The 25,334-nt window shown below is 32.8% G+C and overlaps 2 protein-coding genes across 2 annotated transcripts in view; both read left to right on the top strand.

Annotated features, from left to right (window-relative positions):
* Window positions 1-25,334, top strand: part of LOC112599851 (desert hedgehog protein) — a 45,360-nt gene that overhangs the window by 5,727 nt on the left and 14,299 nt on the right. The window contains exon 3 of the mRNA XM_025346929.1: window positions 23,274-23,523. Coding sequence (XP_025202714.1) covers window positions 23,274-23,523 — 250 coding nt within the window. The remainder of the gene's footprint in view (window positions 1-23,273; window positions 23,524-25,334) is intronic.
* On the top strand, window positions 6,380-8,526 carry LOC112599852. The gene is made up of 4 exons (XM_025346930.1): window positions 6,380-6,630; window positions 7,687-7,915; window positions 8,102-8,227; window positions 8,340-8,526. Exons 1-4 carry the CDS (start codon window positions 6,616-6,618, stop codon window positions 8,444-8,446), a joined length of 477 nt encoding a protein of 158 aa, XP_025202715.1. The 5' UTR covers window positions 6,380-6,615; the 3' UTR covers window positions 8,447-8,526.

Below are 25,334 nucleotides of genomic sequence, written 5' to 3'. Positions count from 1 at the left end.
ATATTATTATTATTATACGAGCATAATATAATAATAATAATAATAATTTAGGTAGGTACCTATGAGCGACGCGTATATAGGTACGCACATAATATTATTTTATTGATAATAATATAATGTGATATTTTCCGTCGGTCGTCGCCCGGCCGCCGCCGCCGGCGCGTTCACGGCTGTCCGGTCTCGTTATTTCGCCATCGCGTATTTGGCGTTTATGTGCGTCACCAACGCGCCGCGCACCTGTGCCGCCGGCTGGCGCAGCAGCAGCAGCAGCAGCAGGGGACGACGACGCGGTCTAGACACGCGGGGATCCGCGTGTCATCTCTCCTGTCCGACCGTCGTGTGTGTGTGCGTGTATGCGTGTAACGTACACGCGTATGATATACCCACACACACGCGTTACGCATGCACAAGTGCACACGGGGTTGCACGGCGCAGAGCGACCGCGGCGGCGGTGGCGGCGATGCTGCGGCGCGCATGCAGCAGATACGGATCTCTTGGCAATATAATATAATCGCGTCCGTTGTCGCGTATCACGTGTACGTAATGCACAAAACAATATTATCCATCTCGCTTCGTGCGTGCCATCACGGACGTTTGGTATTTTATTTTTATTTTTATATTTATTTTTTTTATCATTATTTTTCCACCCGGTAATCAATAATAATAATAATAATAACAACATGTGCCTAACATGTACCTATATATGCGCTGCGACTACGACTTATTGATACCGCGCATTGATTGAAAAAACGAGTGATAAACCGCAGTCGCGCGTCGTCCTCAAATTCACCACCCTTCCCGCAGTCGTATTTGAGACGTTAAAACGTGTCGCAATTCTCGTGACTCTTGCGGTATGTATGTCTGTGCGCGACATATTATATTAATTATACGTATATATTCGCCAAGCACACGCACGTACGTACGTACTATGCGTTATTGCGTTTACGTGTATAGCTGCTGCGTTGACGTGAAATGAAATTCAAACTCTATCATAATAAGTCGAAATAGAGTGGTGTCGAGTTTCATTGAGAAAAAATGTTTCATTAATTTTTTTTTTTTTTTTATTATAATATAATATACGTAATAAACATTGTATATAATATAAATATATATAGCAATAACGACATACCGTTCACACTGAATAGTTATACATAGGTATTAGGTACATATATTAATTTTCAATGGTATATTATTATCTAATATGACGTATATATAATTTGTGTGTGTAGCTAAGATATCGAATATTATCAAAATTTAAAAAGAAGCCGATGTTAACTATAGGTATTTAAATAAATATAATATTATATATATTTAACATAAATGAGTATACATTGTATCGTCTATATGTATGTATAATATTTGTAAGCAATAAGCATATAGATAACTGAAGTTTATTACTAATTACAGTAATGACTTATGACTTATGAGTTATGACTATAACGACTAATGGAATAGTGACAATGAAAATGGAATTATTAATATTTAATATTATAGTAAGATACTTTAAAATTTAAATGTTTCATTTATATATAAATATATAGAAGCGTGTTGTATGTTGAGTACTTGGGTATCATTGAGTTTTAAGAAAGGAAAGGATGTCTATAAAGATTAATGGATTAAATATATTTATAAAAGAAAAATAACGTAAAAAAAGAAAAGATTCGATGAAAAATGGATATAAATGTATAGGTAGATACCTCGTTTGACTTCATATAGGACGCATTGTAATTGAGTCCACGGGAACAGAGTTTTATATCCTATATAATATATATAGTATACATGTATTAATAAAATGTATTATTTAATGAATTCGATTACCACATATAGCTCAATAGCTGACAAGAATCCATAAATAGCATTAAGTGATTGACTTGTTTCTCACGGTTCTTAAATTCAATAATATACCTACAATATTTTTTTCGGAGCATGAATGTTTAACACTTTTTTTCATTTTATGGCTATAACAACATAAAAATGAATATATACTATTCCTTCTTAAAAAAAAAAGTCCATGTTTAACATTAATCTATGTATGTATGTCTTACATACGAACATTTTTATTTTAGTTAAATATAATATGTATATAATAATATAAATACCTACGTTATTTTATGTATTTAAAAATAACGTTTAAAAGTTTAAAGCCATAATAAAATATTAAAATACGTAGATGTTGATTATATAAAACTTATACAGTTATACGTTAAAATAATATACAAAAACAAAAAGGTTTTGATTTATTTTATTTTATTTACATTTCTAATGAATTAAAAATATATATGGTCGTCAACTGAATAAAAACATCATATTCACTATAACGAATACATTTAAATCTATTATCTATGAAAGTACCAAATGTACACATTAATTAATATCGACATAGATACAGCTAAGATGATAATATAATTTGGCATAAATAATATTACGAAATACTTATAATACGTATGTATTATGTAATTCTGTAATATATAGGTATTGACGTATAGCTGAATATTCTTATAAAATTATGTACCTATACATGTAATCTTAAATGAATAACAAGCATACAGCGTATCGTAAATTATCATAACGTCTATGAGTTGTATGGCTCTGCATAGGCATTTATGTGTTGATGTTTAAAATTTTAAATTCGTTTTGTACGATTCATAAATCATATATGACCAAAATCTTTTCTGACATTAATTTCATTTCTTTTAACCTATTGACTCTTAATGGCATACAAAGTAGTTATTGTTTTCAGTAAAAGATTTTATAAATACATATTTTTACTTCTCTGAAAATTCTTTTATATTTTTCCGTTTTCATGGAACATCCCTATATACACGGAACACTAGTCCACCCTATTTTCCGATTTTTTCGGTTATAATAGCATAACCTGCACAGCACCTAGTAACAGGAAATCAAGGATATCTGTATAAGGTACTCACTACATGCATGTGAACGCAAAATTCTACCACGCCGTTCGATAATAAGTATATATACTATATAGCTTTTACTGTATCATAAAAGATACCGGTTGGTAAATATTATTGTAATATGAGTAGGTAAGTATTGTACGAAAGAACAAAACTTTTGACACGCTTGTGCCTCGCGATGTCATCGCCACGCCGCCGCGCGCTTCGCAAAACGCAGTCGCTGCAGCACGCTTGCACGCGTAGCCATACGCCTCGGCCTGGACTCTCGACTGTCGCGCGGCTGGCTTTCACCGGCCATATTGGACGGCGTCGGCGGTAACCGTCGTGGTTCGGATGGGCATATTATATAGTACGTGAACACGCGGGCGTGGGCGTGGGAACGACTGCACGATAAATCGTGGACGCGCACGCACGCACGAGGATCGATGATCGTCGTCCTCGTCGTCGTCTTAGTCGTCGTAGTCGTCGTCGTCGTCGTCGTCGTCGGCGAAGTCGTAAAAATAAAAAAAAAAAATATAATATAATAAATAAATAAAAAACCACACCAGAGAACCGGTTGCCTCTTCTTTTTTTCCCCTTCCAAGATCGGTCGCTCTTTCTATTGCAACAGCTCCTCGTGTATATATATATACAGAAAGCGGGCCATGTACGCGGTGCGTTTATTAGCGCGCCGCCGCCGCGAGACTCGTGTACCTTTTATTACATAGACCGATCGTACAGCGCGAGTTTCCCTTCAGGGGGCATCGAGCAGGGGCGGGGATGAGGTAAATCGATACCGCCATCTTGATGGTCACGAGTCAAACACCTCGTGCAGTCAAAATATTCAATCTACATATATATATGGTCCACCACAGCTTTAAATACATATATAATATACACACATATGTTATAGAGTTATCTGTGCATACGGTTAATAATATAATATGCTGGGAACACACTTTTTAAATACATATAGGCACACTCGTCGCCATAATGCCCAAAATCACAATACTTTATTAAGTGCGCCTCGTATTATCGTATACCCGCGTGAATTATCCAAGTATGTATATATAAATATATACCTGCATAGCGTACAGACTCATATTGTATATACGTAAGTACGAGAAGGTGTCCCTTGTGCGACTCCTTTATACATCAATGATACCATGTGTAACTTGAGCACATTTTTCTTTAACTTAGGAAGCATAAATAGTCAGCTTCTAGGAATTTTTACTCTTCATTTGATGCATCAACTGAAACATGCATAAGCTTACAAAAAATGTGGCTATTGCGTATATAGTATTTTATAATCGATGATAATATTTTGAAAATGCGTGAGAAACAATGTTAAATTTCTTATATAAATTACTCATATACCTAACTATTATGTACGGCAATTTGGGTATATTATGCACCATAATACTACACATTTTAATAAATCAAAAATTAAAAAAGTAAATTTTAAAACATTAGTTTATATAATGATATTTTCAATTTAAATAGTTTTAATTTTCTATACCTTATTTCATTTGGTAATTATATGATGGTAGGTTCGATGGAAAATGTTTCATTGTTTTTTGTTATGAGAATATTATAGTAAAATACTACTTCAGACGTTAATCTGTAATAAAAAAATGTAGGAAATATTTTGAATGTCGGATGAAGAGGGTGTTGAATAGGTAAAATAAGTAATAATACGCAATAATTCAAATACAATTCTATGCATTTATGTACCGTTATGAATTGAACACAATTGAAGTATAGGATACCTACATCCATAAATCGTAAAGACGTAGCACCCTGTCTTTTTGTATTGTCAGTTGGATATCATTGATAAATAAAAACATAGCTACTGAAAAACTACTTTGTTACATTCATTGTCACACTTCTAATAATATCTGAAAATAGGTAAACAAACATTATACACACACATTGAAATCTAATTTTGTTTTCATTCAAAATAAAGGTCTTTTTTTCATACTAAAACATAATTGAAATTGAAGACTATATTGTCCAAATATTTTAAAATATTTTATACATACCATTTATATTATTCTAAAGGACCAAACATAGAAAGAAGTTTTCGTGGGGCAACTCAGGTGTAACGTCTCCCCCGCGGGTGCATCAATCGTGAAATCGAAATTCGATCCGTCACCCCGAGGGGGCTTAAGGAGAGGAGGAGCAAGTCAAAACGCTAACTGTATACCCCATTCGATTTATGTGATATAAAATATAATATTATTGGGAAAAAAGGCGAAATAATAATATTTTTAAAACTTAGCGAACCGTATCAATTGGAATATGCCTTTGGTGCGCGCATCTTTCGTTCCGGTACAACAGTGTGTGTCCGACCGGTCAGTCTGGGACAATGAAACGTTACATTGCCTTCCCACCCGCTGGCCGACGCGATTCTTGCCAAAATGTTGTGACAATGCATTTTTAAGGTCAGCTCCGATTTCTTACGGAACATTAATAAAATTATAAATGTCTTCTGCGACCTTCGAACACATTATAAAAACGATACTACGATGGTTCTTAACTACCAAAATACGACTTCTCGTGTTCTTTATCCCCCTTTACACTCATACATACTAAGAAAACGGGGTTGGAATTGATATATTGGGCGTGTGATAGAAAGAGTCCAAACATTGAGAAATTATGAACGGTCTGGTCATATAATAAAATGTAAGTAATATTTATTCTTCCATAACGAAATTACTTCTGTATTATAAAGATTTTATTAGGGATATTTTAGTAAAATTGACTTAAAAAATTTAAAAATTTAACATGGGATATATTTTGATTTAGTCACTTATATGAATTTAAATATAACAAATATGTATAATGTTGTTATGTTAATATAATGATTACATAAATCAAAAGTAAAACATGCATTTTTATTTTATTAGAAATTAATTATTGAAAATACAAAAATAAAATATTAAATATTATTCTATTACAAAACCTAGAATGACGATTGGGTAAATTGTATCTATTTGTAGGTAATGTATAAATAAAAAATACTTTTTACAGAAAAATATCCCAATAATCTTAAGTTGAGATTACCCACTGTGCAATTTAAGTTTTTAAACATCCTTAAAATGTTAATTTTAAGTTACAATAATAACATAATTTTATAACGTTTATTTTATATAATATATTTGTTAAAAAAAAACATCAATATTTATTACACGAAATAAACATTCAACGAATGTATGTATTTCCAAATATAAATACATCAAATAAACATAGCAGTAGAACGTTGTAAGAATATTTGATAATAATAAAAACGCCACCTATTTTAGAATATAATATATTATATCAATTTTATGTTCTTTTGATGTTGATAGCAATCCAAAAATATATTAAATTATTATGTACTCCGCCATAGATATGGGTTTTATTTTTAATTTATAAATAGCGGCTGAAAATAATTTTATTATTATAAATTATCAACAATACCCAGAAACACCACCGTCCACCGATAACCGTCGTCACTCGTGACTCGTCAGTCGTACGTTAATTATTATTTTTCTACAGCAGATATAACAGTAAATGTGTTTTTTTGATTGTGGACGAATGTTCACATTTCTCGTGACTCTTGTTTTCTACTTGCAATAGTACGACAATACAGCAGTAGATACATGATACATGCATCACGTATCCAGCTGATTAGTATCCTATCATCGTTTTTAGATCGTTTTAAGACTTAAAGTGTATCATGGCAACTAGAAAGGTAAGATTCATTACTGTATACAATACCTACTTAGTAGTATATTATAACTATTATTAAAGTCAAAATGTGCATTTTCGGGCCATGCCCTTGTAGCACTGTCATCCGATATTTCTACCTCCATAATATGTATCTATATGGCTACATATTGATACTCGATATGTCAATATGTGACAACATACATGTGCATTAACCATTGATTATGTTTTAAGTTTTTATTTCGAACAATCAACAAATACAGTTCATGAATAACCAAGATGATAGTGATTATTTAGTTATGATTTTTTCCCCTATTTGTCCTAATGATTAAGTATATTATGTTCAAAGTTTCCTTCCAAAAACATTCCATTAAAAAAAATTCTTTCTGTCGTACCTATAATTTATTTTTATAACATATTTTTATTTATTATATATAATAGTTTAATTTATTTATTCTTTATTAAATTTAAATTTCTCATTAATTGTATTGCTTATTTTAGTTATAAATAGGGCTAGGATTTATATGCATTTGCATGTTTTTTTCCTTAAGTCCAAATTTAATGGTTGTCAGATTTGTCCACGATTTGGCTAATTCTCGTTTAAATAGAACCAATTTATTTTTGCATATTTTGGTAAATAAAATGCATATTTTACAATTTTTTATTGCATATAAATCCTAGCCCTAGTTATAAATAATACAATTTTTTACCAGAAAATGTGTGTAATTGTTTCTATCTGATTCCTCTTCCATAACTTATAAATATCTATATTATTTCAGTAAATCAGAAAAACTAAAGTAACAATCATCCATCTAAACTCAATATTATTACAATAATGTTACAAAGAAAGTACCCATTTCTTTAAGATTGGAAAAATAAATATGCACCTAGCTATCAGTGGCATAGCCAGTTTCATATTTTTGCCTATAACAGTAGATATTACCTACCTAATAGGTGCCTTTAATTTTTTATCAAGTTTAGTCATTAGGTATTGCTACTATATTTCAGATTTCTAGTGCATAATAAATAAGGTAGTTGATACTCAACTAAAAAATAAATGTTGAATGTTTTTCCATTTTAGATTAAAGTTAGTTGGGTTATTGTGGTATTTGTGGATTCGAAGGATTACAGTGTAGTACCAACAAAGTGGCTAGTTCAAAATGACACAAATAATCTAGAAAATAGTAATGTAAGGTTATGTAAATGGCCACTTGGTCGAGTAACCAGTACTGACATTCATGACGCCCTAGATCCAGATCCAACTTGGTTTGAGTATGGTATTAAAATAGTTGGTGGCAATAAAACATATGGTATGTAAAATAAAATCTATTTAATAGTTTACAAAGTTTATATTTATTATTATTTTAAGTATGTAGTATGGAACCTGTATGTTATATTTTAAAAAATGTAAACACTTATTTTAAAAATTAAATTTATTTAATAATTATTTTGTTTTGTTATAATTTGTTCTAATCTAAAATTTACCAACATTTTAGATAATTTTAAAAAAGCTTGGCATGTAAGAGTTGAAAAAGAATCGGAAAATGAGGAGGTTCATTTGATGACCAAATGTAAACGTGCATCAACGATATTTGATGTATCAAGCAGTAGCAGTGATGAAGGTAATTAATAACCTCAATCTATCCTAATTATTACAGTAAGGTACCTAAAGGCTTAGTAAACTATGGGTTGTAATATGTGTAAGACTAAACATGTTGAAATTATTGTGTACAGATCATTCTGGGTACTGTATAATACCTGAATCTACTTCTGCATTTAAGTTGCCCAATAATGAAGAGCCTGTACACTATACAGAACTACAACCAGTGATTATGTCATGAAATATTGTAAGCACAGTGGAACTTCAACTACTTACTATATGTTATACCAAAAAATGTTTAGTCCATAATTATCTATATTTCTTTCTTATATATATATTTTATATTGATTTAATATCATAATAAATGCTTAGTTGAAGTCTAATTGGTTTTCTGTTTTTTGTTAATCTGCATTTTAAGTACCTACCTATCTATTTTATTTAATAGGACTTACGAATAACATTAGTAGGTAAGTAATCAAGAGTCGAGACACATTAAAGGTATATTTTAATAATGATAGCATACTGAAAAATTTAATTGATGTTCACAGATATAATATAGATAATTAATTAGTATGATTTATATCTATATCTGTTATGACTATTATAGCCATTTATAAATGCATGGTAGGTATGTAAAATATGAGATACATCCGATATATCTTATTGCTGTTAAATAATCATATAATATTTATGTTATATTTTAGTATTTAAAAACTTTCTTAGAACATAAATAAGCAGTTTTATTATAATGTTTTTCGTCTGTTTCGATAAAACACATATTTTATGTTTAATAAAACATAGTTTTAACATAAATTTCATGTTTGGTGAAACAGAATTTTAACATAATTTTAACATCAAATTGACGTTTACTATTTTGTTATATTTATGTAAATATTACATAATTATCAAGTAAATTTTCGCGGACATTTGCAGTTCGTATAATGTTAAATTTACGTAAGTTTTACAATAATTTTTAACGTTTTAAGTAAACTTAAAACATTTATAAAACATAAATATTACAAATTTTTGCACAGTGGGATACTTACAAAGTTACAAATGATAAGTTATTCAATGACTGAGTATTACCATGTACCTAGATCGATTGATTGGTATTAGAAGTATTAATTATTCTTATTAATTTGAAAGATAATCAGATACAATTAACTAAATATTGTAAAGACTACATAATCTTCATTTATGATAGCAATAGTTATATACACAAAATAATATTATATAGACCTTAATAATTTAAAATATGAATACAATACTTTTTTGAAAAAAAAACGCTACTTTATAAAATATTTCCGTCTATAATAGTTTACATATATTACGTCTTATTAATTACTACCTATATCATACGTATATGGCAATATGGCTTTATATATATATATACATTATTTATTGTTTGATTAGGTATAAGCCGATTAATGTTTCATTGGCATAAATGTAGTAATTTTCAGTAAGCGTGTGCTTACAGCGCACTTTTGATAGACGAACTATTTGCTTTTCTCTTAATTTTGTTTATAAATATAAATTAATCAAATCGTAAATAAACACTCGAAAATCTTTTTTTACGTCTTACTCTGCAGCACGTGTAGAAAATATATAAACAATAATTGATACGTATCGATGTATCTAAATCAATTTATGTTTTTATCAATAGTTTACTTAAATAAATTGAATATATAGGAATTATACTAAATGAAATAATCGATATGAATGATTTATGTTAAGTATAAAATAAATGTCTGTGGCTACCGCGTGGGCTCAATAATACAGGTCAACCATATCCATAACATTCGAGCCATTTGAGGGGCGCCCGTGCCAAATATTTCGAACGAGATTAATGACATTGAGTGTACGATGCAGTTGAATAATAATTATAATGAAAAAATGTTTAAATCGTAAAGAAAAAACCGAAACAAAACGTTCTTAAGTATAACTATTGTTCTCCTAATGGACGGGTTATTATGGTAATGAGAAAGAGATCGTGGTCGCCGTCGTTGTGTGTTTTTTCTTTTGCTCTTTTCAACCTACTCTTTGGTTGTGCTTGTTGTTCTCCCCTATCGACAGTATATTGGACGCGCATTAGGGAGATGGCCATCTGAACAGTAAATAAATCAAAGCCGCGGTGAATGGGGCAGAGGCGGCGGCTGCAGCGGCAGCAGCAACGGCAGCAGCATCGCGGCGCGCGGTGACTACGTGCTGTGGACAAACATGCGCGAGGGGGCATCGCGGGGTAGAAGCCGTGGCGGGGGGTGGAGGAGAGGGCGGTAAAAAACCCACACAGGTCGACCATGTAACAACTTGTAAAAAACACACCAGCAGTTCATTTTGTCAGACTCGGAATTCTAATTGTCGTCGGACACACAGACAGCATAAGTTAAAACGCGCTATTAAATACGCATTCCGCCGGCTCTCTCGGGGGAGAGACCAGTTTACCGGTTACCATACACTGACAACATGACATTTAAACAGCCATAAAACACTTTTTATTAATTCCCCAACAGATCCGTCACAAGAGATCGTTGTTGTATGTTGTTGTTTTTTGGTTTTTTTTTCAATTCTTCCTCCTGCTCCTCGTCACCCTTATCCGTTCACCTAAACTTCATCATCCTTCCACCTTCTTCACCGCGCTCGCAGGCGCTCGCGCGCGTTCCATCGTGTGTAATGTCAACTGGATTCTCTATATTAGCTGCACACGCTCGTGTCAACACTATCAATTATATATTTATAAACATGCGTACGCTAGACGCCGCCGCCGCCACCGCCTCCGGGAGTTTATTATATGTATACAACTGCAGTGATTCTTTTATAGTCTTCCGAGACCGCGAAGGTAATTAAAAATACACAGTTGTACGGCCGACTTGAGGATTTTAATTACATGTTACTCCGTGTTACCTTTTTTGTATATTATCATCTATAATAACTAAGTAAATCGAAACAGGTCCTTATATGCCAATATATTTTTTATATTAATGTTATTTTGGAAAAACTTATAAACATTTTTTATTTTTACTCATCATATTTATACATAAAATCTATGCTATTACAGAGTAAGGATCTCATTATCAAAATACATGTTAAAGAAAATAATCTATGGTTAATCTGTATAATTATGATATTTATACTTATATATATTGTATCAATAAACATTTGATAAAAAAAAATTAGGTCAGCATTTTAAAATAATTAATAATTATTTGTTTGTACTTATGATATGTTAAAAAATCTTTTTCCATCAAGAAATATTTCTAATTTAATAATTAAAAAGCATAATAATCAACAAAAAAGATTAATAAAATCAATATACACAAAAAAGAAAAATAACAATGATATCAAATATTTGAGGAGGAAGAGTGAAAGACTAACCAGTGGTAAAACCCAATGTAATAAGTAAAATTTTAGAATATAGCGTTTAATTTAAATCTTTAATAATTAAATTATTATTTTATTAATTAAAAGTAAATAATTATATTGTAATATTAAAATTTAAGTATGTTAAGTTAGGTATATATTGACAAATGTCAATATTTTTGTGTGAAGGACATTTTTAAGTTGTAAAATGCTCAAATGTGAAAAGTCAAAAGTAATTAAACTTGTAGTTATATGAGTCGTTTGGTTGGTATTTTGAAGATTTATTTGCTTTTACATTTTCACAGTAGTTTTGTCGCAAAAGAATAACTGCTTAAAGAAAACTACAAATAAATTTGAATTTGTTCAAAAAATTGAAAAATTAAAGGAACAACAGTTTTGACAGTACTTTTTTCAGAATCTTTTCTTGAATTAGATAATTTATTATGACTTTGAAATTTAAAAAATCACCGCATACCTTAATGTGTTGAGAGGAAATCTCGGTTTTTGTATCCTATCCAGCTTTTTTATATTGTAACATGTAATATTGTACATGACATTATGATAATATGTTATACAATACTGTTTCATATTATTTGATTAAATAATAAATAAATATGTTTTTTTTTTTTATATATTATTATTTGATCTAGAACACTTCTGGATAAACGTGTTTTAACTACCTATATATTATTCGAAATTTGAGACGTTTTTACCCGTGTTGTAGTGTGTAAGACCACAAATTAAATATTATAATTTTTATGAATTATAGTGTTTTTGCGGAATACATTTTCTCACCTACTCAAATTTTTTCTTGGATTATACAAATTATACCCGAACTCGTATCAAAACATCACCTTTTGCATCAGCGAGCTAAATAGATGTTTGGTAGGTTTTTTCTCATTCTTGCTCCTCGTGTTTGTCTTACAGTGACGTTAACTTGTTTTTCGTCGGTTTCTAATTACACATGAGCTTGTGTTTATCGGATTCTAGGCTTATGTTAATCCCTACATCAGAATTTCATTAACGGATTTCTTCGCCACTATATAACCCAGTTTGACACGTCTCTTATTTACAATTTTTTTTTTTTTTTATTAGGTGATCGTGTCCTTGTCTCTTACTAATAGTTAAAATGTGTATACATGGTGATCGTAAAACAAACCCTTTTCCTGTGACGTAACTCATCCGTAGGCAAAAACGTAAATATGTCTAAAACATACTTTTCTTCAATTGAATGTCACATTGTTTTGTTAGACATGAATAAACAAATAAAAACTGAGAATGAATAACTAATATATGTATATACATAAATATAGCTATATGAATACATACTATACTTATTATACATTTTTAACCCATAAAGTCATCAAACAATATTTTGATTCATCATATGTTTATTTGTTCATTTTCCACAAATATTTGCTTTTTACCTTAGATTTCTTTGAACGTTCCCCACGTGCTCGGTTCATGATTTCGTGACGATAACACGGTATCATTGGATTTAGTTAAGCGCCGGCGCCAACGTCAACAGATTTGTCTGTCGGCTCATTCTTATTTTTTGCTCCTCGCAGTGCAGGTTTTCACACCTTTTTATTTGTTGGCCGTGAAAATCAATCCAAAGTCACGTACCGAGAACAATGCACGGTGTAAACGATTCGGCCAAGAGAAACGATTTATAATGATTATCATTGTAATTTTGACACATGGACGAATAAGCCGATTGATATCGTTTAACATCGAACGAGATGAAATATACGTATCAATTTTCTATTATAACTTCAAAAAAAAGTCAATGCCTCAATTATTTACAGCTGTTAACAGTTATTGTTTAGGTATCTATTGCATATTTTATTGTAGGTCAAAACGTATACTTTTCTACGCAATATGATTTTATTTTTATTAGAAATAAGTCCCGTGTTTCTGTGGTATTGGTTCTGCATCCATCTACAATATTATTTGTTTGCGTACGAATGCGCGCGTGTTAATTTGTTTTTAAACATATTATATTATACCACGGTAACGCACACACACATACGTATGAGTGTGTGTGAATATGATAACAATGCCGAAGAGGCAAAACGTGCTCAGACTGTGGGCAATAAAAAAATAAAAATAAATAAATATGAAGGAAAAAGAGAGAAGAATGAGAGCCTGCCGACGACCTATACGGGTCAAAGGCTGTCAAATTGCTCGAACGCGTACCATGAAACCGCTCATAACAATTAATTGCATTGTTTGGACTGCTGTACTATATACTATTATATGTATACAATATATTATACATACACACTGATACACACAATCGTATTATATACACACCACCACGTATTGACGTATGTATATATTATACTTCTTACCTCTATAATATTATGCATACGTAGGTATTATATGTAGTAATATGGTATATATAATATTATGTTTAATGCGTCCGTGTCTCTGTTCGGCTGTCCCGCCACCGCCGTTGTCGGCGTTTGACACCCGAAACTGAACCGGAGCGGTCAACCAGAACGGTTATGGGTCCGGTAGTATTCTTGTACGTAATGGTAACATGTACAATATATTAATATGTATATAAATATGATCGTTAAACACTATAAAATATACACCTGTAAACGCGATTTAATGCTCTACAACGATAAACCGCATACGATAGAATATTAAAATGTTTTTTGTTATTTTTTTTCTAATAGATATGGAGCTTAGGTTTTAGGTATGCAAATTTCATCATACAAATTTACGTAAACTTTATTTTATTTTCATATTATTACGAAAAGATATATCTATATTATATTTTTCCCTTTATTGTTTTAAAATTTTAAACCATTATTATATACACTTAAAAAAATAATAATTTTTGTGTATGAGTGATTTTTAGTGTGATAAAAGTTTTATAGAATAAAAAAAATTTCGATTTCTTAAATAAAATTTATAGATGAAAATAATATTATGTATATTATGTATTATAATAATATAGCGCACATTATAGTTTTCATTCATATATTATTTTATTCGTGACGATTCTCGCTAACACATTTATTATTATGAAAATTGAACTGCTTGTTCTTAGTCAATGTAGACACGAACAAAGCGTGCCATCTACCTATATCAATATAACAAATTAATATTCAAATTTAATAAATCATAATTAATTCAATCTCCTTATACAAGGAACCTATACAACCAATACATGATATTATTGTACTTACAGCCAATTGGTTCCATATCTCAACTAATTTCTGTTTTTCAAAGACCGGTTTATTTAATATTGGTCGTTGTTACGTTTTTTATCACGTTCAAAAAATCAAACTTCACCTAGTCCGGGGCAAACGGACTTCGTTTGATTAGCAATGCGGGCAACTAAGGAGAGTCGTTCGGCAACTGGTTTGAGTTCATTGTTCTCAACTATGGTCATTGGCGAACGATCGATTTGTAAATGCAGAATTCAGTTGAGCGATTATTATCGAGATTATCTATTGAAAGAAAAAATAATTTCTTATAAATATTATACTATATTTTATTTCTTCTATAGCATAATGCCATAATGGATCACTGATGTTTAAAATAAATATAAAAAAATTTTCAAAATGTTATAAAATGTATGACATATTATTTCACTGAATAAAGTATATTTCAAAATATTTGGTTTAATAATTTTAATTGGCTCTATCATAATGATTTTTGAGATGACATAAAACCGGATTAAATTGAAACCACTATCAATACTTGAAATGTACATAATATTCACCACGAATCGTTGATGACATTTAAAATGGAAATATGTACGAGTATTAACCATTTGCTCACATTTTGATGATATTTTACCTAAAATTAAACTTATCTATTTGTGAATCCTCACTTAGTCACTTATATTAAACTGACAACCCGTTTATACGCTTCTGCAATAAAAATATAATTTAATTGTTTCGGTTAAACATATTGACGTAGATACATAAAAAGATTATTACAAATTAAAATTCATAAACCAACAATGTTTACCACGTAAATATTAAAAATTTTATTTGAAAAAATAGTTATTATGTATATATTATATTTAACTCTTTTACTTCTTCAAAATTATTGGTTTACAAATTACAAATATACCTTAATTGAAAAAATAAACAAATATATCTACCATTTATGTACATAAATATTTACAACATTTATTACTATGATATATTATGGTACCTATACCTATGAAAGATGAATTATCATATTTATATTATAATTTATAATAATTATGAGTAATGTTTTAAAAATAATAGATGATAAATTATTTACGCATTAGTTATATTTGTAGTTAGTAGTTTGCTTATAAATTATAACAGTATCTCTTATTAAACTATTAAATAAAAACAATTTGATAGACAAATAATTATCAACTATAATATTAATAACTAATACTATAGAATATAATACCAAATATTTCTTAGTTAAAGCTTATAATGCTCATTTAACAAAAATTATTTAATAAATACGTAAGTAATAACTTATAAGATATAATTAAATATAGAAAATTTAGTTTGATAAAAAAATTATTCTGAGTTTGGTTTTTTTTTTTTAATTTAAAATTATGCAGCTATTATTTCAACTAAATTAAGTCAATTTTCTTGTAATATTCTCCTCCAATATATAGCTATTCTCAATAAATCAATTTGAATTCAAATTTTCAATAACTCGTGTTAAGGTAATGAATCATTTAAATTATGTCTATATATTATAAATGACTTTTAAGTGAATTTACTGTTAATAATTAATAATTATTAATATAAAACGAAAAGGTGCTATTTTTTTTTAATTTTGAAAACAAAAATATAAATAAATATTTAATTACCTATCAAAATGTATTATCATTTAAACTTATTTTGTCATACCAAGAAAAATTGTTTTATTAGTTCTTAAAAAAAACCCCGTAGAAATTACATTCCTGGATATAAATTATTAAATTCATTTGCAGAAATAATGTTTGGCGAGCAACGATGATATAATAAATAATATTATACTAGGTATTTAGAGTACAGAATTTATGGTTAATGCATGAATTATTAAATGTGAAATTAAACGTTAATCGATAAATCGTGGAAATTAAACGATATATTTTTTTATCACTTCGGAGAACTGGTAGGTACTCGAGAAGTTTTATGTTTTATGGGTCTTTATGACGACACGTCTTTGTGAACATCACCTATTACACGTGAATAATTTGTGTCGACTACCTCCCCAATAATAATAATATTATGTAGTACACACAATAACATAATATTATACACGCACATGCGGAGGACATATTATATTATATAGGTACCTACATGGTTACATAATATATCATAATTTATCCCTCCCCCCTTGTCATAGGGTGCTTAAACGTTTTGTTTTTTCAAATTAAACCGTAGGTATATTTTATCGAAATAGTTAAATAGCAAATATATAGGATAATACGGGATACAAACGGTTTTGTCAGACACTAAGACTACATGATATGGTACTGCATGATATAGTATATATAGGTACCTTTACTGATGTATTAAACTATAACGATCATTGTCATTTATACCATTAATGCAATAATGTACTGCAAGACTTACCTACGGTGCGACGCGCGTACAATGCACATTGCACACGTCGTACATGTCGTTGTATATATATATATATATATATATATATGGATATTGGATATATGCTACATCAGGTGTCGCTGGGCAGGCTGACGGATTGTTGTTGTACCCGTGTCCCATACCTAATAATAATAATAATAATAATAATAATAATATAATAACGACCAATGTTATACCGGAGATGCGGAATTCGCCACGAAATGACCCACCGCGTTGTTACCGAAAGGACATAAAGTAGCCGACTTCACACACAACACACACACACACACACACACTTTATAGCAGGCTTTAAGGTTACGGTGCGCACGCGGGGTGCGTGTATAATATGTATTATGTAGACGCGGTGTCGTATGTGTATTATAGGTATGTGCGTACTGCGTATGTACAAATGCGCTTCGCAGTGTTCGCGGGACCGAATCTGACCGTAACGGCCAGTGGATAGATGGTACACGCCTATAATATACGTACATTAATATATTATTTTATATTATATTGACGTGTATTATCTGACCCGAACGCGAACGCGTAATACAATATCATGTGTTTTAATCGTACAAGACGAGTAGGTACCTGAAGCCTACCTATACCTACACAGTCATATATTATATTATTACCGTACGCACCGGTTACACCTAAATATCGACTAAAAATACGTTTTGTACATAAAATATAATATACTGTGCGCACGGCGGGCCTATGACAAACGCCACACATCGCATAGATAACGGTCATCGATGACGACGATAACGTTCGTATCCAATTGTTAATAGCGCGGCGGTGCATACCAGCTCTGCACGGCACTGTTGGAGGTATGCGAACGCTATACGGCCCAGGTCGGAGGGAGTTTGCCCGGGGCGGGGGTGGAGGCGCGTCGTCTTCGTCGTCTTACTACGGTTGTGTCTGCTGCAATCGGGTGAGCACCGATGAAATCCGAGACGGCGGTCGGAGGCCAACCGGGTCCCGTTCGACACTCGCGGAGCGCATTACACGCGCGCGCGCGCCTCGCGCGACGACGACGACAGCGGCGGCGGCGGAGGCGGTGGCGGCTGCAGACGCCCGGAGGCGGTGGCGGCTGCAGACGCCCGGGAGGCGGAAGATGCCTGTATATAATATAATCTCCTGTATAATAGTAATAATATTATTCGATTATGACCCCCCCTCGGGATCGTGTGTAAACGATAGGAAGAACAACGTATATAATATATATATATATATATATTTTTTTTTTATTATTATTTTTATTTCTGGTTTTTTTTCCCTACGTTTCACCCTGTATAATACGTGTTGTGTGTAGTTGTTTTTTTTTTTTTTTAGGAAATTGATTTTGACGGCACCACGCGTACACAACACTATAGATACCGCTATTATGTGTATAGTTTACGACCGCGCGCCACACTCAATAATATTTATTATATACACGGACAATTGAGTCTCCCGTTTCGCGCCACACGGTACTTTTTTTTTCAACCGTTTTTTTCGTTGTTTTTTTGTTTTTTGCTCAACACTAGTAGACAGAGATCCCATATCTGTTCGTTTTTTATACATAAACAAATCCTAAATTCTGTGTAAGTACGCACGAATTAAAAGGTCGGCTGGGCATACTTGCCGGGTGTATTACCTATACGTACCATATCAATATGTATGTTTTTGTTAAAGAAATATGCTGAGGTAAGGTAAAAAAAAAAAAAAAAATACAAAAACGAGTTCTTGGTGAAATCGATAGTGAATTTTGTTCGATGAATTCTAGAAGGAGAAAACGACCTTATTTTTTTATAATAGTACACATTATGTGTTGTCGGTACATTGTACACATTTCCCGCATATATACATAACATAATATACCGAGATTTTTGACAAATTTTTATGATGTTTGAAAAATGAATTCACTATACCTACCTACACTTATAGCGTAACATACATGTATGCTTTTTTATTGGGTATAAAAAGATATATTTCCAGAAACATATTTTATGCTCATAATAATTTAAAATTTAATTTAACAGCTTAACGCGAGTTACACGTATATTTCATTCTTAATGTTCAACTGCGAAGTCAAGACGACAAAAAATATTGCACCTCACCTCGTTTGTTTATACATAATTTATAAATGAACCGTTTACAATAAATTTATAACACTTATATCATTTATCGTGTACAAGGTTTATAAATTAAATTTAAAACGTGTGTAGGCTGCATTAGGTACCTACTTGAAATACATATTTAGATTTAACGTATTGATATAACTGAGATACAACGATACAAAGTATATTAAGTAGTGTTTGTATAACACAACATATATAAGTAGGTAGGTTAGGTAAAATACTCGTTAGACTGCAGTACGCGTCGGACGATAAAAGAGGCCTAAAAAGTCGGAAATAATAGATTTAAAAGATACGTATTTTCAACTTGATCGTTGAAATTAGCGGTCTCCTTCCCGCAACACAACATAAAATATATACTTATAACACATCAGCCACACACGGTCTTGTGCGGACAAAGGGATGTGCTAAATCATTGGTTTATTTTACGTCAAAATAATAATTTGACAAAAATACGTTTCTACAATAATAATAATAATAATAATAATATAATAACAACAGTATAAAAGAACCACCCTGGTAGAAAGTGTATTTGCCGACACCGGCACCACCTGCCGCCCGGCATCCAGGGACAAGGTGTAAAGTCAAAAGACTAACAAGCCCGACACGTCGTATACATCACTGCAGGCCGCGGTGTGCGCAATAGCACAATAATATTATATACACGAGTACGCCGCCGCAACACACTGCAGCGGCGGCGGCGGCACACACGGTGCTGCAACGCGAGTCGGCCGCGGCGGCGAACGGTATTCATTGTTGTGTGGCCACCGCTTACACGTCGAGTCTTATACATAATATTATAATACGTATCGTGCGGACACGCCGCTGCGCGTTTGTGTGCGACGATAGTATAATATTATGTTATTTGTATGAGCGCGGCCGCTGGCGCGCGGGCGGCGCGTTCAGAATGCCCATTATATCAAATTGCTTGTCAAAATAAACCGCGCGAGGCGCCTGCCGCCGTCCCCACAAAGGACACGCCAACACCGGCACCCCCCCGTCGCCCGGGTGGCCCGCTCGGCAGCCGCTCTTTTAGTGTACCTGTACAGGGTCCCGCGATGGTTGGTCGTCGCCGTCGCCGTCGTCATCCGACGGATATGATATATGCGCACCGCACGTACATAATATTAAATATATATTATGATTATTATATTGTATTACGCACTACGATGTGTGTACGCGCTCATCGGGTAGATCATAATCTCGAACCTACCTATATATAATATATAATATTATACCTACTCGTCCGCCGCCGCCGCTCACCCCGCGGTGCTTACGTTCATTATTATTTAAGACAATGCTTTTCGGAATGCAGGCCGCACCGAACAAAATGGCCGCTTGTCGGGTCGGCAATTGGGTATATTAAGCGTGGGCGGGGAGGTGGAGGGGCCGGGCAGAGGGAAATACCAACGTGCACCGTAACGCATTCACCAAGTCAACTGCCGCGGCGGCGGCGACGGCGAATTCAGTTTTTCCCCTTCTCCGACGTTTCCGCCGCGGCCGTCGTCGTATTATTTTCATTCTCGTTTTCTTTATAGGTATATATATGATATTATATTATATTAATATAATAATAATATATATATATATATATTATTTATATGTAATATGTAATAATACGGACCGCTCTCGTATTATATTTTTCTTGTATACATATTATATACCTACCTAACGCAATATATATCGCCGCGTATACCTATATGTATATAATATAATATATAATACACAATATTATTTATACACAGCCCCGTTTCATTGCGCGCGCGCCCGACTATATATACAACGCGGCGGCGAGGCGGACACGACATTCTTGGTTTTCTCTCTGCCGCTTTTGACCTCGCCGCCGCCGCCGCAGTACCAACACCACATACACGTTTCGCCCGCGGTGATCACATGGCCCCGCCCAACGGTGCCACCTCGGCACCCCCGTGTAGCGCCGGTGTCTCATCTTTTGTTTTCCGCGCGACTGTGCCGTGTATGTGTTGTTTCGCCGCACCGCCTCGAGAGCGGCGTCGTCAGCGACCGGGGGGCGTACGGATGCTATGCATAGTTAGGCGCAAGCACGCGCGTCTGCGGAAAACTAGCTTTTGGGGAGGGGGGTGAAAGTCCGACTACACTTCGCCCGTCCATGGCGTTGGACATCGCGACGTCGAACCGCGGTGTTGCATATAGGTACCCCTGACCTGCCAGTCAATGATGTATACCTACCTCATATCACGAATACAGGCTTAAACGGTCGTTTAGCGTGTTTTAAACTCCTGGTAGTCACCATCGTCACACTTAGTACCTACGTATATGCGTGTTACAGAGCTATTTTCTAACAGTTTTGTTCAACATATCTCACTTCACTAATATATTATGTTCGATATATACCTATAGTGATCTAAGGCAACGTATGGCGATTGACGTTGTAGAGGTACCCAATAATCAAGTTTGAGTATTACTCACGGATGATGGCGTCTATTACATTATAATATTCGCCCCGCGTACATGTAAACAATATGTTCTTATTATATTACATAATATATAAGTTGAATAAACTCCAAATTGAAAAAAAAATCTATAAATGTAGATATTTGATTTACTGAATGGAACAAATATTTTTATATTTTTTAATTTTAATCACTTGTACGGTAAAATATTGTAAATTATAATGTTTTTGCATCGTGGAAACAACATCAATTGATAAAAAAAAAAAGAAAAAAAGTTCGTACATTTATTATTAAAATTTGTCTCTATATACCTACCTATACGTATTAAATTTTACAGTATAGATTACACAGATCTTTGTGATTGAAATTAGCAATAATTCAAATTTAAACACAATATTATATTGATGTATATAATACGCACCTATCACAATGTTATAGTTAATCGTTATCAGACGACTTGTTATAAATCGATTAAAAAAATAACAATAATAAGCAAATTTAACGTAAACAAAATCATTGTTTAAGCGCTGTTAAAAAAAAAAATATACTGATTCATGACTTGTACGTTTTTCGAATTTAGATCTGTTGTTGCGGTGTACCATAAATCTTGTCTATGTGGTACATTTCGGCGTATAGGGAAAAAAATATAAGCTCGTATAATGAAATCATAACGCGCGTAATATTTATAAACAATCCGACACAATAATAATAATAATAATAATAATATACACGTGGCGATTTCTCGGTAAACGGTTACGACCAAATAACGAGTGCAATTTTTCATGCGGCGCGAGGCTCGGCGGTGGTGCTGGCGGCGGGCTAATTTGTCGTCAGTTATCTTAAATAACGATTCCTAGAAGATCCGGCGGACGTGTGCATAAGTAGTCAGGTATATCGATGGCCTGGCGCGCGCGCTTAAAATAACAGGCATAACCAGAATGCGATAGTCGTCCAATAACTAACTCGCGCGCATAATTCCGTTTAACTGGTTGCCGGAAAGTAGCGACGAGTCGCCACCGCCGCCGTCGTCGTCATTAACAACGAAAAAAAAAAAAAAAAAAAACTATGGTCGTCGGGTCGTTGGCGATTGTTACGCCGCGGTGTGAAAATGGTGTATAATATATTACATAATATATATAATACCACGCATGTATAGGTATACATAATGTACACGGTACTTAGTCAAAAAACCTGCCTCCAGTCTCTCTGCCCTGCATTCTTGTGGGAAATTATTACGACGACACGCGGCGCTGCGTTTTCGGTCGTAACATATTATATTATACTGCAGCGACCGTCGTTGTTTTACCCGTATTTGTCGCGCCAACTTCTACGTTTTGAACACGGGAAACGTTTAATTAATGTCCAAGTGACACAGTGCACAGATGCGTTTCGAGAATGTTGCGTGCACATAATATTATATATTATAATTCCATAATGTAGAGCCTATAGCTGCAAATCGAAAACCCATTTTTTAAGCGTTTCGTCGTACTTTTAAGGGATAAACTATATTATATAATATATCACGTGATGCACTTGGCATGTCATTCTTATAAATTTTGTTTCGTTTTCAGAGGTGTAAAGAAAAGCTCAACACCTTAGCCATCAGCGTGATGAACTTGTGGCCGAACGTTCGACTGCGGGTGATTGACGGATGGGTGGACCGGGCCGGTAGCAGCCTGCACAACGAGGGGCGGGCGGTAGACATCACCACGTCAGACAGGGATAAGTCCAAGTATGGCATGTTGGCCCGACTGGCCGTGGAAGCGGGATTCGATTGGGTCAATTACAATCGTCGGTACATTCATTGCTCTTGTAAATCAGGTGAGTTCAAGATCACAATGTATTTGAAATATAGTTAATATTATTATACCTATCAAGGCTCCTACTGCTTACGTTTTTTAATTTGTTAACGTACTGCTGCAAACTGTATGTATGTACTATGTACCAGCAATATTATACGTAAGTCCTATGCGATATGTACATATATTAATAGGTATGTCAGGACGTCAGGTACACGTGTGCGTTATTCGAAATGAAATCGCTGTACAATAATTTTGTATACTGATTTGCTTTGTGCATAATTTTCGAATTTTTAATCGATTCAACCGTTATTAAATATTTGAAATGCGTCATACGTTTATACGCATAAATAAAAGCATGCGAATTTCAACGTCTCACAGTCTGTTTAATTAATAATAGGCATAACGGTCTATATCGGTTGAAAATGTGTTAGTAATATTAGGTTATAATAATTTTATTATAACCCATAGTAACACGTAGGTTATCATTTCGTATTAGCTAAATTGTAATAATTTATATTAAAATAATTAATTTAGTAATTATACAGTATAACTATACGTCTATACCATAGAAATATAGAATAACAATAATTGTTAATATACATTACACTTCTGACTTTATATTTCTACATTATAATTAAAATACTTAATTAATCGTGATGTTCAAATTTTAAAAGTTGGTTTACTAATAGTGAGAGACGAGAGTGATTGTCACAAATTATAAAAATACAACATAAGTACTTACGTATTATAAAATGTCATTATGTGACTATGTGAGCCACGAGGTATGGGGGTTGTCCTGTTATCTAAATTTCGAGCTGTCTTTTATAAAGAATCATTGAAAATAATATAAAATAGTTATTATTGTTTATAATTTAAATTTATATTTTTTTTTTTTTTTTACAATAAAAATCACTTTATCTAACTATATCATAATATATAACTATTAGTAAGTAAAATTTTTAATAAAACGAGTTTTAGATTTTTTTTAAGTTTAATTTAGTTATTTTTTTTTTTACACATTATATGTTGTAGAAAATAAAATATCAACATTTTATACAAGGGGTCATTAGTCTATTTAACATTCAGTCGTTAAGAAGAATACCGTCATTCGGGTAAAAAAACACTCCAACATTATAATAAGACACTGCATTATATGTGTGTGTGTGTGTGTGTGTGTGTGTGTGATGAGAAAAACATAATGTACATATTTGAAATAATTTTTTTTCCGCTCACTCGAAAAGTCCATATAAATATTATTTACAAATAGATACATGTATGTGGAGAGGTATCTTCGACGACTATGCTGTAGTCATTTAGCCCGGGTAGTTTGTTTAGCCGAATTTCTAAACGAGCGTGTGAGAAAACCTAACGTCGTGTCATAAACGCGGAACACGTATAATAATGTATATGATGTATTGTATAGTATATACATAAGTACATATTATTATATATAATATCGGTATGCGTATACGAGCGAGCGCGCGCCGGGTGACCGTGTGAACGACACAACTGCCGCGATGATGACGGCGGTGTGCAGCATAGTGCATACAATAATAATAATAATAATAATACCTATATAAAATCCGTACAAACAAAAAAAATAAACCGTCCGCCGCGTCCGTCTGCGGCAAAGGGACTTTCCGGTAAAATCGTCTCGTTTAGGAGGTTCGAAAAGAGATAGAAATATGTTTGCGCCGAGCAAACAGTAAATAAAACGTTTTGAGAACGACGGCCGACGACGACGAGTATTTACGTATATAATAATAATAATATATTAATACACGTATACACATGTATTATGTATACACAAGAGTTCGTGTTAAAATATTC

Source organism: Melanaphis sacchari, unplaced genomic scaffold (genome assembly GCF_002803265.2).
Source record: "Melanaphis sacchari strain LSU unplaced genomic scaffold, SCAv2.0 Contig55_pilon_pilon, whole genome shotgun sequence".
NCBI lineage: Eukaryota > Metazoa > Arthropoda > Insecta > Hemiptera > Aphididae > Melanaphis > Melanaphis sacchari.
Note: the sequence above shows the minus strand (reverse complement) of the source record. Positions and strands in the feature narration are given on the sequence as shown.

Bases quoted from the DNA above. Each gene is read 5' to 3' on its own strand.
- LOC112599852 (XM_025346930.1), top strand. The intron at 7,916-8,101 runs GTATGTAAAATA...CCAACATTTTAG, and splicing joins TGGTGGCAATAAAACATATG to ATAATTTTAAAAAAGCTTGG. The intron at 8,228-8,339 runs GTAATTAATAAC...TATTGTGTACAG, and splicing joins AAGCAGTAGCAGTGATGAAG to ATCATTCTGGGTACTGTATA.